This window comes from Penaeus monodon, chromosome 18 (assembly GCF_015228065.2).
Source record: "Penaeus monodon isolate SGIC_2016 chromosome 18, NSTDA_Pmon_1, whole genome shotgun sequence".
Lineage (NCBI taxonomy): Eukaryota > Metazoa > Arthropoda > Malacostraca > Decapoda > Penaeidae > Penaeus > Penaeus monodon.
In genome coordinates, this window is record NC_051403.1 from 29,419,366 (window position 1) to 29,436,865 (window position 17,500).

At 41.5% G+C, this 17,500-nt stretch overlaps 1 protein-coding gene across 2 annotated transcripts in view; it reads left to right on the plus strand.

The window, feature by feature from the left end:
- The window catches only part of LOC119584405 (COMM domain-containing protein 4-like), a 92,792-nt gene that overhangs the window by 70,022 nt on the left and 5,270 nt on the right, over positions 1 to 17,500 (plus strand). For both annotated transcript variants that reach the window (XM_037932988.1, XM_037932989.1), the window contains 3 exons: positions 12,687 to 12,720; positions 15,154 to 15,225; positions 15,957 to 16,022. In XM_037932988.1, coding sequence (XP_037788916.1) covers positions 12,718 to 12,720; positions 15,154 to 15,225; positions 15,957 to 16,022 — 141 coding nt within the window. In that variant the 5' untranslated portion in view covers positions 12,687 to 12,717. The remainder of the gene's footprint in view (positions 1 to 12,686; positions 12,721 to 15,153; positions 15,226 to 15,956; positions 16,023 to 17,500) is intronic.

Consider the following 17,500-nt stretch of genomic DNA (forward strand, 5'->3'; position numbering starts at 1 on the left):
ACCAGAGACCCAATTTGGGTTTATGAAGAATAATGGTCCGAGGGACGCTATCTTCGTCATGAGAATGCTTACCAAGAGAGCCATCCAACACCGGCAAAACGTCTACTTGGTTATCATTAACTATCAAAAATATTTTGATAAGGTCCGGCATATAGAACTGTTCAAAATCCTCGCAAATATCCGAATAGATGATAAAGATTTGAGACATTCAATCTGTCTACCAAAATCAACTTGGGGCAGTCCGCCTATCCTGCGGAACAACTAACTGGTTCCCCATCAAGCGAGGCGTCCGATAAGATTGTGTGATGTCACCTGGGAGACTGAAGATCGCCAGGTGGGAATCGTTATCAATGGTTGCAAGATCAACAACCTTCATTATGCGGATGATACAGTTCTCATGGCCACATCTGTAAATGATCCTATTGTGGAAGCCAGCAAATATCTTGCCTCCATGTCAGTAGCAAGAAGACAAAATGCATGGTGGTTTCGAAGTCGGAGATCCCACCAACTTGTCTATTGAAGCAAGGAGAAACAGAAATCCAACAGGTCTCCTCCTTCAATTATTTAGGAGCTCTTGTCGTCTCAGATGCTCTTTGTAAGAAGAAAATCAAATGCAGAATCAGACTAGCAAAAGGTGCATTCTCCAAACTCTGGAACATCCTAACAAACCACAAGCTCTCGATGCAAATAAAAATCAGAATCGTGAAAACTTTTGTCTGGTCGACTCTTCTATATGGTTGCGAGTCCTGGATACTGACGACTGAAACTCTGCGCAATAAAGAGGCCGCAGAAATGTGGTTCAACCGCAGGATGTTGCGCACCCCTTACACCGACCGAGTGTCCAACGAGGAACTCCTCACATAAATCGGACAGGGACGCGAGCTTCGGAGAATTGGTCCGAGCGCGACAACTCGAATTCCTGGACACGCAATGCGTAAAGGCACATTAGAAACCCTCAGCCTAAGCGGTAAAATTAAAGGCAACCAAGCTTGGGGTAGACCGGAACGATTTCAATGTACAAACACTTCGATGGGACAAAGCTCGAGAAGCATGGTGCCAAGTACTTCGTCAAACACCGCATCGGCGATGGCACAGAAAGAATATATATATGTGTGTGTGTGTGTGTGTGTGTGTGTGTGTGTGTGTGTGTGTGTGTGTGTGTGTGTGTGTGTGTGTGTGTGTGTGTGTGCGGCGCGCGCGCGTGTGTATATATAAATAAATATATATGTATATATATATATATATATATATATATATATATATATATATATATATTCATGTGTGTATGCGTGTGTGTGTGTGTGTGTGTGTGTATGTGTGTGTGTGTGTGTGTGTGTGTGTGTGTGTGTGTGTGTGTGTGTGTATGTATGTATGTATGTACAGTTGCGGAATTATATTTCAGTACACTTGCTGAGTCCCGCTTTTGTACAACAACAGTATTTTTATGAATAAGGCGAAAACCCTAGGTTGTTTGTAGAATAAAAAAAAAGACCAACAAGGGTACTACTATTTATTTTTGGAAACTTTGTGGTGGGTTTTTTTTATGCGGTTTCCTGGAATTGTTTGTTTATCGACATGACAACACCTATGGAGGTAAGGCAGCATGGCCCCCTTCTTTCAACACAACAATTTTCATTTATAACGGCATATTTCTTGAAACCTGAAAACGCTTCATTCTTTAAACATGTATGTATGGCAGCTAAACCAAAGTTAAATTTTTGCAAAATCGCTGATACATTTGTAAATGTTTCTCGTGGACCGTGACTACACCACCTAGTAGCGGTCAATCGAACTTATGAAGTGACTGGTTTTTTTCTCTTTGCCACCAAACACCGATCAAATAAACAGAAAACATGCTACATGTTCATCATAATAGAACATAAATTGGACGCAAAATCGCAGTAGGGTTACAAAGAATGCTTTATCAGTGTGTGTGTGTGTGTGTGTGTGTGTGTGTGTGTGTGTGTGTGTGTGTGTGTGTGTGTGTGTGTGTGTGGGTGTGGGTGTGTGGGTGTGGGTGTGGGTGTGTGGGTGATAAGTAACGAAACATTATGAATAATTCGTTTCTAATGCAAAAATCTCACAATAGTTTTCGCTATCATTATTCCACAAGTCGTGGCGTTTCTCTGAGGAGTCGCATCCACATTCGAACAGCCGAGTGAGAAATTACGCGTTTGCTTGTTTCAACTTGAGGAACTACAAGCAGGGTGGTTCCAAGGAGGGTTAATATCAAAAGTCCAATACATGTGCTGTACGATATCTAATATCTTGAAAAAATATTGCTCATTCTGATGAAATGTGCAGTTCATCTCGCGCTACACTTTATTTGTCATTTATTCAATCTTTATTCTTTACTCAATCCACATCCGTTTCCAGTACACGCAGGTGTAGATAAAAATGGCATAAATGTGTTTTGTCCCAAAACCAAAGTTTTCATACATTATCTTCCTATGTTTCTGAACTGATAAAAGGACTTTTTTGTCAGATCCAAAAACTGATTCAATAAACAGGAAAAAATGCTATGTTATCATTTTAGAACATCTGACCGCAAAATCGTAGTAGGGCTACAATGAATAAATGGATGCTGAGAACAAACATTTTATCTAGAATCATTGGTTTCATAGTTAATACACATTTTGAACCCCTTCTCGTGCAAAATATAACATATAGTTTACAGGAAAAAAAAAAAAAAAAAAAAAAAAAAAAAAAAAAAAAAAATATATATATATATATATATATATATATATATATATATATATATATATATATATATATGTAAATATATACGTATACATAAATTAGTTTGTTTTTTCTTTCTTTGCTGGGAATTCAGTAACTCCGATAATTGATAGGATGCTTATTCATTAAGATATTTTTACCATCGGTTTATTTGTAAAAAGAAAAACGGAAGTAGTTGTAGAAGAGAAAGACCAATACCAGAAGCAGTCATACTTATAATAAGAACAATCTATCGTTATCCAAAACCTTATGCAATCCCCGGGACAGAGGTGACCTGCTTATGTGAGGTTTCCCAAGCCCTGGCAGTATTCGCCCAAACATTGTTCATCGGGTTTGAGTCACATGCCTTGGTTGGCCGCGAAAGGACTTCCATGTGGTTTTGGTCACCGAACCACTTCGTACCTGCCCTTGATGTGCTTACTGGGCAGTCATCATGCACCAATATGGTTGTTTCTGGGAAGAACCAAAGGATAGCAACGTGCTGTTGGGCGGAATATTTCTTCTAACAATTTCAAAATGTTTGTCTAAAGGGCCGGTCACATTAATCTATTCTGTCCAGGGATCCCATTACAGAATTGGATGCTTCCCTTGTTGTAAACGAATCCGAGATGAAAAACCCTCCGCAACGCGGAAAACGCTCTGCCGGTATTTAATCCCTGCCTAGAGCTGAAATATATTGCCGAAACAAAAACTGTAATATAATTACTGGCAAACTCATTACTTAGAATCTTTAAAAAATATTATATATCATGATAAAAACAAACTAATTATTAGACACAAAGATATATTGCATCGAACAACGATGTCTCATTAAATGTTTATAGATAATTCGGATAAACGTTCATTTGATTAACGAACATGAGCATCAACCCACTCCGATATGCCAAAAGCATGGAGCTCTCTTCGGAAGTTATTTACGTCTTGTTGGGTAAAGTGAGAGTCAAAGAGCCGTTGTGGAACACCAGTCATAAAGATTATAAAAATAGGAATGTGAAAAGAACATTAATGGATGAAAGCAATGAATACCTGAGCAACGCACATCAACTCTCCACAAATATGCATACTTCACTTTTCCTGATCCTGTTATTTTTACCTCACATTCCTAATCTAAAATATAGGTAAATCTTAAATATGGGGAAAATCTTATTTTAGTAATGGTATGCAGCAGTGAGCCATATGATATTCGTGTCCGAAGGGACACTGAATGTAGTGTGACCAATCCCTCTCTGTAGCTGACCAGACTTCGGCGATCCTATCTGGGGATCCTAGGACAGAATAGACTAGTGTGACCTTCACTTAAACTGAATCTCCCGTTTCGGCGATTGCACCAACACCATGCATGAAAATCCACCCCACTTATTATAGGTCACGTGGTCACACCGTTTCATAGATATATGGTCTGTCACATCTGAAAAGTAAATGATGATAGATAACCAGAATATAGAATATGACGAGTAGGGCACAATCATGTATAAACATATCTTCATCAAAATCTGAAATAAGTCTATGAGCAAATTGAAAAAGGATAAAGATATTTACACTTGTTATTTCTCATCCAGCAATTGAGCTTCCAGTGCGCTCTCCACTACTGATGGGCGAATTGGAGGCGATGTTGGCGATGTCGTTTGTTCAACCTCTTTGGTAACGTTCTGTGAAGAATCCATCTGCAGGTAGTCGTTTTCTTTGCCGTGCAAGTTGTTAGCGGGAGCTGTAGGTCTTTCTATGAATTTTAGCTGCCTTGGTGAAGGGGCATTGGAACGAGGGCGGTCGTTCAGGGTGGCCCTCCTCCTCCCACCTGACTCAACTGTATACGATCGAGAGGGAGATACCCGGCTCTGGGTATTTCCCTGAGAGAGAAATTGCTTTCCTTCATTCCACAATATATAATTTCAGATTGGCTTGCGTCCATCTTGAAAAAAAGATGTCAGCTTGGCAGCCTCGCTTTCACCTCGGATTTCCCATATGTCATTATGACGTCATACACCATCGGACATATTTTCTTTCTTGTTTAGCATATATTAGGATTTGCCACGAAATGAATATTCAGGATTTCAATATCATAAAGAGTATCAAATGTACGATTTCGTGTTTTTTTATTTTCTAGATGATTCCTCTTTCTTCAATCCACTCAAGTTCTGGGTGAACAAACAAGCGTTTAGATGATTTTTCGCACACCGGGAAATAAGTATTTCTATCGTAAACATATTAAGATTATGTATCAAAGTTTTGCGATGCACTGACCAATACAAGGGATATAAAAATTGCATACGTTTCAGATAAAAGTAGAGAGCGAGATTAAATTCCTATTTTATCACAATGAACAAGACTTTTCTTTCAAAATATCAGATATAAAGCACATGGCAATAAGTTTTCAGACCATTCAGCTAGTAGTTGCACGAATTGAAACAAGCAAACCTGCATTTTCTCGCTCAGCTGGTCCAATGCGACTCCTTAGAGAAACGCCACGACTTGTGGAATAATGAAAGCGAAAATTATGTTCCGATTTTAGCAGCAGATAAAGACCATTCAGAATAATCGAAAGGAATTATACATGCTGTTTAGTTGCTCATCACCAAATACTGACTTCGTATTTCTATAAACATTCTACACACGCACGCTCACACGCACACACATATCTACATATTCACTGCAGCCCTGCCGCGGTTTTGCGTTCAGCGAATGTTCTGTAATGAAATACATGATGTAGCATGTTTTTTGTTTATTGAATCAGTGTTTTAGTGTTCGGTTCTGGCGGAAAAGAAGCTGTCACTCCATTATTTCGGTCAGCCGCTGCTAGATGGTGCAGCTGTAGTGTTTCATTAATAACCTTGCTTTGTTCATCTTGATAATTTTCATTAGTTTCAGAAAAAATGCCAGTATGCCTGGCAGAAGTTAGCATAAACAAAAGTAAAAGTTCTACATTTATTAAATAAAACCGAACATAAAAAAGAAAAATAATACCAGTTAAAACAAACGCAAAATAAACATAAAACAAAATGCAAAATACTAAAACTGAACATAAAATGGCAATAAATAAACAAAAGCTAAAAAAAAACGGTCCATAAAAACCGTCCTTTTACCTTGTGGCCGTAACACCACTCTACCTAACCTTCGAAAAGAATCGAAGAAAAAAGGTGGGTCTTGCAGTATAATCCAGAGGCTAAGGCACGAGCAGAGTATCTGACACTATTTTTAAGGCGATTGCTTGGTAAATGGTTCTTTTTTTCTTTTTTCTTTTTTTGGTAAAAATTAATCATTAAAAGTGCTAAAACTTGTCCGTCTTACTGGACCATTTAAAGTTAAAACATAAATCAAGCAAATAAAATTGCAAAATAATGCATACTAAACACAAAAGACTAAAAAAAAGTAATTGTAATAATAAAACAAAGCAAAAGCAATTAAAACAAATGCAAAAACATGCATAAAATAATAAGAGTTCAAGTTAAAACATTCATAAGACAAAGCTTTAGAAAAAATAGGATAACATAAGGCAAGGATGAACAAAACAAGGATTAAAACCCGTGGTGATCCTGGCTTCGCTCCTGGCGAGGGACGGCACATGAATCCAGGGGGCGCTACTGTATTTTAAGGTCATTAAAGGTGTGGTTACACTGGCCATCGATTCATGAAATCTAATAATTTTGAGTGGGATTTGCCCACCGATTGGTTCATTCCACTGTTTTTTTGCCTACTCGTCCGAAGCGATGGGCGACCCGTCGATCCATCGATGTTCCAGTGGAAAAGTCATACTCGTTGAGAGTCTATAGTGTACATGGCATTAGTCTAATTATATATTTATGCATTATAATTAATATATATATAAATAAATTACAGTTATTAATTATAATTGTAAATTATCATATATATACTTATATTAATTATTAAAAAATAAAAGAAAAACAATGCAATATATCTTGTATCCTCATTTGACGGACGAACATAAACAAGTGCGCATATTTTTCGAAGAGGAAGAACGTCTTCTCGTCATATTTATGTAAAGAATGTGGAATTCGGAAGCAATTACCTCTCTTTTAGAGAAAGTACGCCAAGAAAATGTCCTTTGAAATATAAAATATCCATCTTACCACAAGAGGGACTGCGGACACGATTTGTTTTGATGCTGCGATCCAGTGGACTGAGCTGTTGGTTCTTTTCGTAGTGTGACCAAAACGGATGGGCGGGTGGGTTCCAAGTCACTGATAATCGTTGGATTCCAACGAAATAGTTGGTCAGTCTAACCGTACCTTAAGGTAAAATAGTCACTACACAGCCATTTAGAAAGGTATCAGCGAATGTGAAGAATTTTATTTCATACACCTGCCATTCATAGTTTTTTTAAAGCATGAAGCATTTTCAAGTTTCAAGAAATATGCAGCTATAATTGGTACTTGCTGTGTTGAAAGAAGGGAGAAATATGCCACCTCACCTCCATAGGTGTTGCCATTTCGATAAACAAACAATTCTAGGAAATCGCAATTTAACAATGTACCACTACAAAGTCAGTGATAACTAATACTGATTTGCTATCATTTGTTTGAAGAAAACGAAAGATGAAATGGCTTACGTAGTTTCCAAAAATAGATATCAATACAGTTGTTGGTCCTTTATATTCTTCTAATCAAACTCTATGTTACAAACAACCTAGAAGTTTCGTTTCATTCATAAAAATATTATTTATCCTTTGTTTATATCGAAGTGGCCGCCAGATGTACAAAAGTGGGACCCAGCAAGAGTGCTGAAATATAATTCCGCAACTGTACACACACACACACACACACACACACACACACACACACACACACACACACACACACACACACACACACACACACACACACACACACACACGCACACACGCACACACTCACACACGCACACTCTCTCTCTCTCTCTCTCTCTCTCTCTCTCTCTCTCTCTCTCTCTCTCTCTCTCTCTCTCTCTCTCTCTCTCTCTCTCTCTCTCTCTCTCTCTCTCTCCTGTTTGTTAACTGGCACAATTTTTTAGCACCAAGTTTTCCAGTTATGGTTCTCTCTCAAAAAATGCAAACTGGGAAATAGAAGAAAATGTGAAATTGGAACAATAACACAAAAAACGGAGAAGAAATACCAATAAAAATTATTTTAAAGAGAAAATACTTTTATATAACGAGGAACTCAACAACAGAATTAGAAAAAAAGAAAATATAGTTTAATGGCGATATAGAAAGACCGAGAGAGGGAACGATATGATAACCGCAGGAGTAAATGAATGTTTGTGCTTCCCAGATGATTTTCTTGTCTGCGCGCGCGTGTGTGTGTTTGTGAATGTGTGTGTGTGGGTGGGTGCTTGTGCTTTTTGCTTGCGCGCGCGTGTGTTTTTGAATGTGTGTGGGTGGGTGGGTGCTTGTGCTTTTTGCTTGCGCGCGCGCTCGTGTGTGTGTCTGTGTATGTGCATGTGGTGTGTGTGTGTGTGTGTTTATGCGTGTGAGTATGTGTTTGTGCGTGCGAGTGTGTGCATGTGTGTATGTGCGTGCGCGTGTGTGTGTTGGTGCTGCTTGCGTGTTGTGTGTGTGTGGTCTGTGTTTGTGCGCGCGCGTGTGTGTGTGTGTGTGTGCGTGCGTGCGTGCGTGCGTGCGTGCAAGGGTTCTCAGAGAGCGAGTAATTGTGTGGCGATCTTCTCTTTCAGTTTCCGCTCATCTTGAGGGTTCGGCTAATTCCTCCTGCGCCTCTCTTTTATTTCCATCCCTTTGAGGAATTTTCTTTCTCTCTTTCCCGTTTTTAGTCTTCTCCCCCTTTCTCTCTTTCTGTTTCTGTCTTTCTGCCTCTGCCTCTCTCTCTCTCTCTCTCTCTCTCTCTCTCTCTCTCTCTCTCTCTCTCTCTCTCTCTCCCCCTCCCTCTCTCTCCCTCTCTCTCTCCCTCTTAATTTTTATATTTTTTTTTCCTTTCATTCCCCTCTTTCTCCCAGAGGCGCAGCTTTTCCCCCAGGGCAGAGGTGCCGCGGCCTAAGCTCCCGGCGTCACTAAAGCCATTTTAGAGCATTGGGCGGCGTGACCGTCAGCTGTTAGTCGACAAAGGTGTTTCATTACAGGTGATTGCGGTTGTTAGCAGTCTCTGTGCTATGGAAACAATATACAAATAATCATCATTTATTATGGTCTTTATGTATAATAAACTGTGAATATGAATTATAAATATCTATAGCTCATGGGATTGTCTTGGGTATTGTGGGCTCGGTGACGGCGTCGGGCCGCCAGACGCAAGGCTATTTTCCCATTATATTGATTGGTCTCCTCTCGCGGTGACTAGACAGAATTCACTCACTCTGTTGCATTAGTAATAGTGATAACAGCATGTTGTTAACACTTGTAATGATAGTACATCTCTGTACAGAACACAGATGATAAAGCCTAGGGATTCGGGGAGACTTATTCACACAGGGAAATAGGATACAAGGGTAAAAACGAGTAAAAGAAAGAGAGAGTGAGGCAGTGGACGGAAAGACGAGCTTCTTGTCCCCCGAAGAGCACAGTTCAATCTAAACTCTAAGCTGACGACTGCCTCCGTAAAGTTCATCTGCTGTCTCGTCCATCCGAAGTTGGCCTCTTGTTTCCATCCATTTAAAGTAGATTTTCCCAGCGGCGCCCTTGCTGCGTCCGGCGGCGCCCGCGGAGGCTGCGACGCTCAGCCTTCCCGCGGAGACAAAGCTGCCTCGACGCAGGCTGTGTTGCGCCTCGCGGTCCTCTGCCTCCCTCTCTTTCTTTCCTCTCTTTTCGTCCTAGAAAACTGTATTTTATTCCTTTTCTTTTCTGTTTCTTTCTATTTTATTTTCATTTCGTTTTTTGTTTTTTTTCTCTGTTTCCTTTCTCTTTTTTCCTTTTCCACTTTTTCTTTTATCTTCTTCTTAGTCCGCATCTTTCTCTATTTCTTTTTCTGCATCTTTTTTCTTTTTATTCTTTTTTTGCATCTTTCTCTTTTTTTCTTTTTCTGCATCCTCTTCCTCCTCCTCTTTATAGGCCTAGCGTTTCCTCTTAGGCCTCCTGCCTCTTTCAAAATGTTGTTATTTGCTGTAAAGTCACTTAGTTTCTAGTTTGTTGTCGCCTTTGTTCGCGTTGATGTCCCTTCCTAGTAATCCACACGACAGCGGTTGCATAAGAGTGCAGACGCCTCGCAGATATTTTGCAGCCACGTGTGTGTGTCAACATCGAAAAGAAGTTCGTTGGATATTTTCATATTATTTCGATAGTGATAATGAAAGGTTTGAAATATCAGCAGTGATAAATGTACAGTAGGTGAATGAATAATTAATTGCAAATTTCATGAAGAATTATCTTGTGCAAGTGAATCTGTTCGATTCACGGAGACGTTATCATAATGAACATTGTAGTGAAACAGAAAAAGGTGAAATAGGATAATTATTCATCAAATTTTGAAAAGGTGAAAACATCAACTTGGAACACCCGTCACGTGGTATGTGATCTCTCAGATTCCTGTTTATGTTTGCCAAGCGTGGAATTGTGCAGCGGCGGGCACTGGAAGGCCCAGGCTCTCAGACGCAGACAAACAGATAAGCGAGCAGAGATCTATAAAACCGAGCGAAAGGCGGATCAACAAAGGCAGACAGACGGCGAGAAGGTGTCGGCGCCAGCGAGCGAAACCTCAGGCTGTTAAAGGTGTTTGTGAGCCGCATGGGCCAGTGCTCGTGGCCACAGGCGAGGCACACACGCCCATGTACATGTGGCGGTGGATTCTGCGGGCACTAACACGCACACACATGCATTTACTCATGTATTCACTTATTCGTGTATTCGCTCATTTATCCATTTATTAATTTATTCAGTCACGCGCTCGTCCACACACACACAGTAAGCCCTACGCGTGTTTTTATTCTATACAGATAGACTCACAAACAGATGAGCCTTATAATATACATACACTCCCCCACACGAATATCCCAGCGGTTAACATGTAAGTAAACACTGGCACTACAGACAGTGTCCGCACGCAGGGAAGAGAAGCCCCTTGGCCTAAGCACGAATTGATAATCACTTGACACTCCCGCCACGTCGATAAAACAATTATGACGTCATTGTCGCTGTAATTGGCCGGCCGATGTGAGTACTACGGAATGGGAGAAGGAGGAAGGTTAGTACTCTCTCTCTCTCTCTCTCTCTCTCTCTCTCTCTCTCTCTCTCTCTCTCTCTCTCTCTCTCATCTTCTCTCTCTCCTCCTTTGTCCTCTCCTCCTCTCTCTCTCTCTCTCTCGTCTCTCCTCTCTCTCTCTCTCTCTCTCTCTCTTTCTCGTCTCGTCTCTCTCTCTTCTCTCTCTCTCTGTCTATCTCATCTTTTCTCTCTCTCTCTTCTCTCGTTCTCTCTCTCTCCTCTCTCTCTCTCTCTCTTGTCTCTCTCTCTCTCTCTCTCTCTCTCTCTCTCCCTCTCTCTCTCTCTCCTCTCTCTCTCTGTCTCTCCTCTCTCTCTCTCTCTCTCTCTCTCTCTCTCCTCTCTCTCTCTCTGTCTCTCTCTCTCTGTCTCTCTCTCTCTCTGTCTCTCTCTCTCTCTCTTCTCTCTCTCTCTGTCTCTTCTCTCTCTCTCGTCTCTCTCTCTCTCTCTCTCTCTCTCTCTCTCTCTCTCTCTCTCTCCTCTCTCTCTCTCCTCTCTCTATCTTCTCTCTCTCTCTCTCTCTCTCTCTCCTCTCTCTCTCTCTCTCTCTCTGTCTCTCTGTCTCTCTGTCTCTCTCTCTCTCTCTCTCTCTCTCTGTGTGTGTGTGTGTGGTGTGTGTGTGTGTGTGTGTGTGTGTGTGTGTGTGTGTGTGTGTGTGTGTGTGTGTGTGTGTGTGTGTGTGTGTGTGTGTGTGTGTGTGTGTGTGTGTGTGTGTGTGTGTGTGTGTGTGTGTGTGTGTGTGTGTGTGGAAAAGAAAGAAGAGGAGGAGGAGGGAGAAGAAAGGCATTAGTGATGGGAATAAACAGTGTAGGAAAGGAATTAATATATATGTGTGTATGTATATATATATATATATATATATATATATTATATATATATATATATATATATATATATATATATATTATATATATATATATATATATATTATATATATATATATATGGGCGAAAACCACAAAGACACGAAACTGAAAGCACGAAAATAAGCAAAAAAAAAAATTAAAACGAACACTAGAAAACAGTAAGAGAAAGAAAATAAAAACCAAAAAAAAATCAAAATGGCGGGAGAAGTCACGATGAAAAGCCAAACAAACAAACAACAGAAAAAAAAACTAATTTCTCCAGAAAGTTAAGTGGAAAGAAATGGAGAGAAAGTGCAAAGGAGAGAAGCCGTTGAAATCCGCCCGCCTCCGCCCGCCTCCGCCCGCCTCCCGCCCGCCTCCGCCCGCCTCCGCCCGCCTCCGCCCGCTTCCGCCGCCTCCGCCCGCTCCCGCCCGCCTCCGCCCGCCCTCCGCCCGCCTCCGCCCGCCTCCCGCCCGCCTCCGCCCGCTCCGCCCGCCTCCGCCCGCCTCCGCCCACACCGCCGCCCGCGCCGCCACAACAAAGCGCTTCAGATAATTTGACTAATGGCACCTGCGGCCGCGGTGTTGTCCTCTCAGGGCGCTTGGATTTTAGCCGGTGCTTTGGGATTTTTTTTCTTTTTTTTCTTTGGTTTATCTGTAACTGTGTTTGTTTGTCTAATTCTATTTTTTTTCTCTCTATTTTCTTTGTTTTGTTGAATGAAGGAAGTGACGTGCGTCTTCAGATCATACATTGGTATCCATTTTTTTTTGTCTCCGCATATTTTTGTTTTGGTCTTGTCCGTGACCGCCATTATAGCTATCCATGCCATTATTTTTTTCAATAAACAAAAAACTGTGAAAGCTGTAATAATCATGAAAATGTTAAAAGCGTCGAGATACAAAACCTCAAGAAAAGAAAAAACAGACATAAAGAGGATGGGAGAATTAATGTTTGTTTGTCCGTTTCAGATCACACGGGTGAAGCAGTAAACGCATCATCATGGTAAGTGGATCGGTTTGTGTAAATAGGTAAATCGAGTGAAGATAGATAAATGCCGTGCTACTTGGTCTCTAGAATCTCAGTCAGCCAATGCTTTATGCTACTTTTTCGGTTACTTTCCCTGATTCATAACTTCACTTGGTCAAAGGTTGTAATAGTTGAAGTAATAATAATATATGATAATGATAATAACTAATGGTAATGATGATAATGATAACTAATAATGATAATGATAACTAATAATGATAATGATAACTAATGATGATAATGATAATATCTAATAATGATAATCATAATCATGATAATGATAACAATAGACAATAATGATGGTAATAATGATAATAAGATTAATCGCACTTCAGCAGCCATTTCCAACACGCTCACAACAAATATCATTCGCACTTCTTTCCCATCCACTGCAATGACATTTTAACATCCAACAATTTAACATTCTAACATTTTCACATTTCGCAGCACATTCGCACCGGAACTTGTAGCTGCAGTTATTAAAACTAGCGTGTAATTTTGAGCGGCAATTCCAAGGGCCAATATTTGATTATCTTGTGACGGTTTGATATCAGGTCTTCCGTGGCGGGGATCGAATGCCGGTCTGCGCTCGGCTTTTGTTTGCCATGCGCGCTCGCCCGCCGTTTATTGTTTTCGCCTTTATTTTGTCACTTACGGTGTGATTTTCTTCCGTTTTTTTCCCTCTCGCCTCTTCGTCTCGTTCGCTCTTTTTTCTTTGTCTGTATGTCTAGCTGTGTCTCTGTTTGTCTGGTTATCTCTCTCTCTCTCTCTCTCTCTCTCTCTCTCTCTCTCTCTCTCTCTCTCTCTCTCTCTCTCTCTCTCTCTCTCTCTCTCTCTCTCTCTCTCTCTCTCCTCTCTCTCTCATCTCTCTCTCTCTTCTCTCTCTCTCTCTCTCTCTCTCCTCTCTCCTCTCTCTCTCTCTCTGCTCTCTTCTCTCTTCTCTCTCTCTCTCTGCTCTCTTCTCTCTTCTCTCTCTCTCTCTCTCTCTGTCTATCTATCTCAGTTCTAGTCTCTTTCTCTCCTCTCTCTCTCTCTTTCTCTCTTTCTCTCCCTTTCTCTCCCTCTCTCTCTCTCTCTCTCTCTCCTTTCTCCTCTCTCTCTCTCTCTCTCTCTCTCTCTCTCTCTCTCTCTCTCTCTCTCTCTCTCTCTCTCTCTCTCTCTCTCTGTCTGCGTATGTGTTAGTTTGTATGTTTGTTGTTTGTGTAAACACACTGACAAGCTTCAGATAAAAACCATGGAGGTAATTAGGCGCAGAGGCGATCTCTTATGCCAAGTAAACATCACACAATACACAGCAAGGAACATATAACCAGGAAGCTCCACTTCCATTTGCCCTGTTGAGCCAAAAATGAAAGTGACTTTCCCAGGAGTTTTCTGACGGCTGGTAATGATACGGATTTTTTTTTAATCAAAATAAAAGTGGGAATTGTTTGTTTTACTTATGGTAATTATAAGAATATCGAGTATATACGAATAATTATGTATCTAGCTATACCTGATATCTCAGGGCGCACACTCATTGGCTAAACGTGATAACATCATTAGCTCCGCCCTTTTTAATTGAGCTGGTCAGTCTGTGCGATATTTTATGGTGAGTGTTTTTCTTTCAGTACAATGTCTTTGAAAATGGTTCAGTAATAACAATGATAGAAAATAAACAAAAACGAAAAAAGAATACCTAATATTTGCAATGACTAAAAGCAAAGAGGCGGGGCTTAGCTCGGAAATTGCCAACTAGGATTTTCATCAAGAGGGAGTGGGGCTACCTTGTCCAGACTACCTTGAGACAGGTAGATATGAACAAATAGCGGCAAAGAATCCCACACAAACGCACACACACCCAAAAAAATACACAAACACAGCCACAACGAAAGGCCCTCTCACTCTCCCTTCTCTCTTACCACGCCAACACACCCTCCCCCCTTTTTCTGCATAACTCTCTCCCTCTCCTCTCCCTCTCCCTTCCCCCACTCCTACTGCCTTAACTCCACTCCAGCTTTCTCCTCCCCTCCTACATTCCGGCCCCTCCCCCTTCTCCCCCTTTCTGAACCCCTTTGTGTGATTTATTTTCTTTTTTTTAAAGCCCATATCACTATAATTTAAAAAGTGTAACTGATACCTGACAACTGAAAGTGTTTTGAATTTGAATTTGAACTCTTCGTCCCCTCCTCCTCCCACCCTTCCCAAAGGGTCCCCTCCCCCCCTTCCCCCTACCCCCTCCACTCCGGCCCTCTTGCCTAACCCCACTCTAAGCCTTCCCTGCCACATTTCCCCAATTCTCTCCCCACCTCAAACCCCTCCCCTCCCCTTCCCCCCCCCTCCTCGCCCCTTGCCCGCGCCCCCTGCACACCCCCTTCGCCTCCTGCGTACGCACAACTGACGTGTGGCCCCTGGCTCCTCTTCCCCCAGAGATTCCGCTTCTGCTGGGACGCGGATTGCCCCGACTGGCTCCTGGCCGAGATCGCCGCCCTCGCCAAGATGGTGAGCGCCTCTGCGTTTTTGTTCGGTTGCCTTTTATGTTAGGATTTGTTCCTTGGTGGACTTTTTTATCCTATTCTTTTTTTTTCCATTTTTTTTTCTTTTTTTTCCCCTTTTTCTTTTCCCTATTTCCCCATTCGTCTCTTTTAATTTTAAAATTTAATTTTTCATTTTTTTAATTTTTTTGATATTTTTTTTATTCTTTATTTGATTATTTTTAAATTTTATTTATATATATATATATATTATATATATATATATATTTTAAAAATATATATATAATATATATATACATATATATATAATTTTGATTCTTAACGTCATTCATGTGAGTCAGTTGCGTTCTTGATGTCATAAGACATTTAAAGATTTTTTTTTAAAAAGTTCTATAGTGTGATAAAAATACTTAATCGCATTAATTAAATATCTGGTGTTTATAATTTATTGCAGATCCTTCTAAAAGACAGTATATATTTTCATGCTTAGAGTATAAAAATCATGGTTATTTTATGTAAGACTCCCTATACTATCTATATAGTTATAATTTCATCATAAATATTCATCATATACAGTAGATTCTTTTAACTGATACCATGGTGTTTATATAATCAGATTTCCAATACATGTTTTCTATAATAAAAAGCCCATTCCTTTTGTAGATTCTGCTACGTCCACCTAGTATTATCTCCATGACATAATTCCAGACATTCTTTTCATGCTTGTTGCCGTAACAGACCTCCGTGAAGCTGCGTCTCCTCGTGGGCCACGTCGCCAAGGCCATCCCCGGCCCGCCGCTCAGCGTGAGTTCCTCGCGAGGGGGGGGAGTGGGGGAGTGAGTGGGTGAGTGAGGTAGTGAGTCAGTGAGTGGGTGGGTGAGGTAGTGAGTGAGTGAGTCAGTGAGTGGTATGGGGTGAGAGTGGTGAGTGAGTGTGAGTGAGGGAGTGAGAAGTGAGTGGTTGGGTGAGTAGTGAGAGTGAAGGAAAGGGGGAGGGAGAAAGAAAAAAGGAGGAGGGGAGAGAAGGAGGGAGGAGGAGTGAGGGAGGAGTGAGAAGGGGGAGAAAGAGAGAGAGAAAAAGGAAGGAGAGAGAGAGAGAGAGAAGAGAGGAAAAAGAAGAGAGAGAGAGGAGAGGGGAGAGAGAGAAAAGGGGAGAGAAGAGAGAGAGAAAAAAAAGAAGAGAGAGGGGAGAGAGAGAGAGGAGGGGAGAAAGAGAAAAGAAAGAAAAAGGGGAGAGAGGAGACAGAAGAGAAAGAAGAGAGGGAGAGAGAGAGAGAGAGGAAAGGAAAGGGGAAAAAGAAGGAAGAAAAGGAAAGAAGGTTTGAATAGAGGAGGAAAAGAGAGGAAGGAAAGAGAAAAGAAGGAAAAGAGAAGGAAAGGGAAGTTTTTATTTGGGGGGAAACCTTGGAAAAAAAAAAAAGGGGAAAAAAAAAAAAAAAAAAAAAAAAGGAAGAACCTTTGCCCCCCCCTTTTTGCCTTTTGTTCCCCCTTTTGTTTTCCCCCCCCGCCCCTCTTCCCCTTTTTTTTTTGACCGGCGTTGGCCCCCCTTTTTTTTTTTTTTTTTTTTTTTTTTGGTTTTCCGCCAATTTTTTTTTTTTAGGGGTTTTTTTTTTTTTTTTTTTTTTTTTTTTTTTTAGTTGTTGGCCGGCCCCCGGGGCTCCCTTTTTCCCCTCCCCCCCCTTCCCTCTCTCCTTTCTCCCTTTCTTCCTTTTCCCCTTCTTTCTTTCTCCTTTCCTCCCTTTCTTCCTTTCTCCCTTTCTCCCTCCCCCCTTGTTTCCCCTTCCCCCCTCCCCCCTCCCCCCCTCCCTTTCCCTATCACCCCCCTTCCCCTCCCTCCCTTTTCCCCCTCCTCCTTCTTTTCCCCTTCCTCCTTCTCCCCCCCCTTTTCGGGGGGCCCTCTTTTTTCTTTTTGCTTCCCTCATTTTAAAAATTCCTCCCCTTTCTTCTCCTCTCTCTCCCTTTTTCTCTCTCCTCTTCTCTCTCTCCTCTTTTTCCCCTCTTCCCCTCTGTCCCCTCATCCCCTCTTTCCCTTTCCCCTTCTCGGGGCCCTGTCCCCCCCCCATCTCTCTTCTCTTCTCTCTCTCCTCTCTCTCCTCTCTGTCCTTCTCTCCTCTTTTCCCCTTCCTTTTTCCCTTCCTCCCCTCCCTCCTCTCTCCTCCTCTCTCCCTCTCTCCTCTCCTCTCTCTTTTCGCTCTCTCTCTCCTCTCCCCCTTTTCTCTCTCTCCTCTCTTTTCTCTCTTTCTTTCTCCCTCTTCTGTCTGCCCTTTCCTCTCTCGGTCCCCT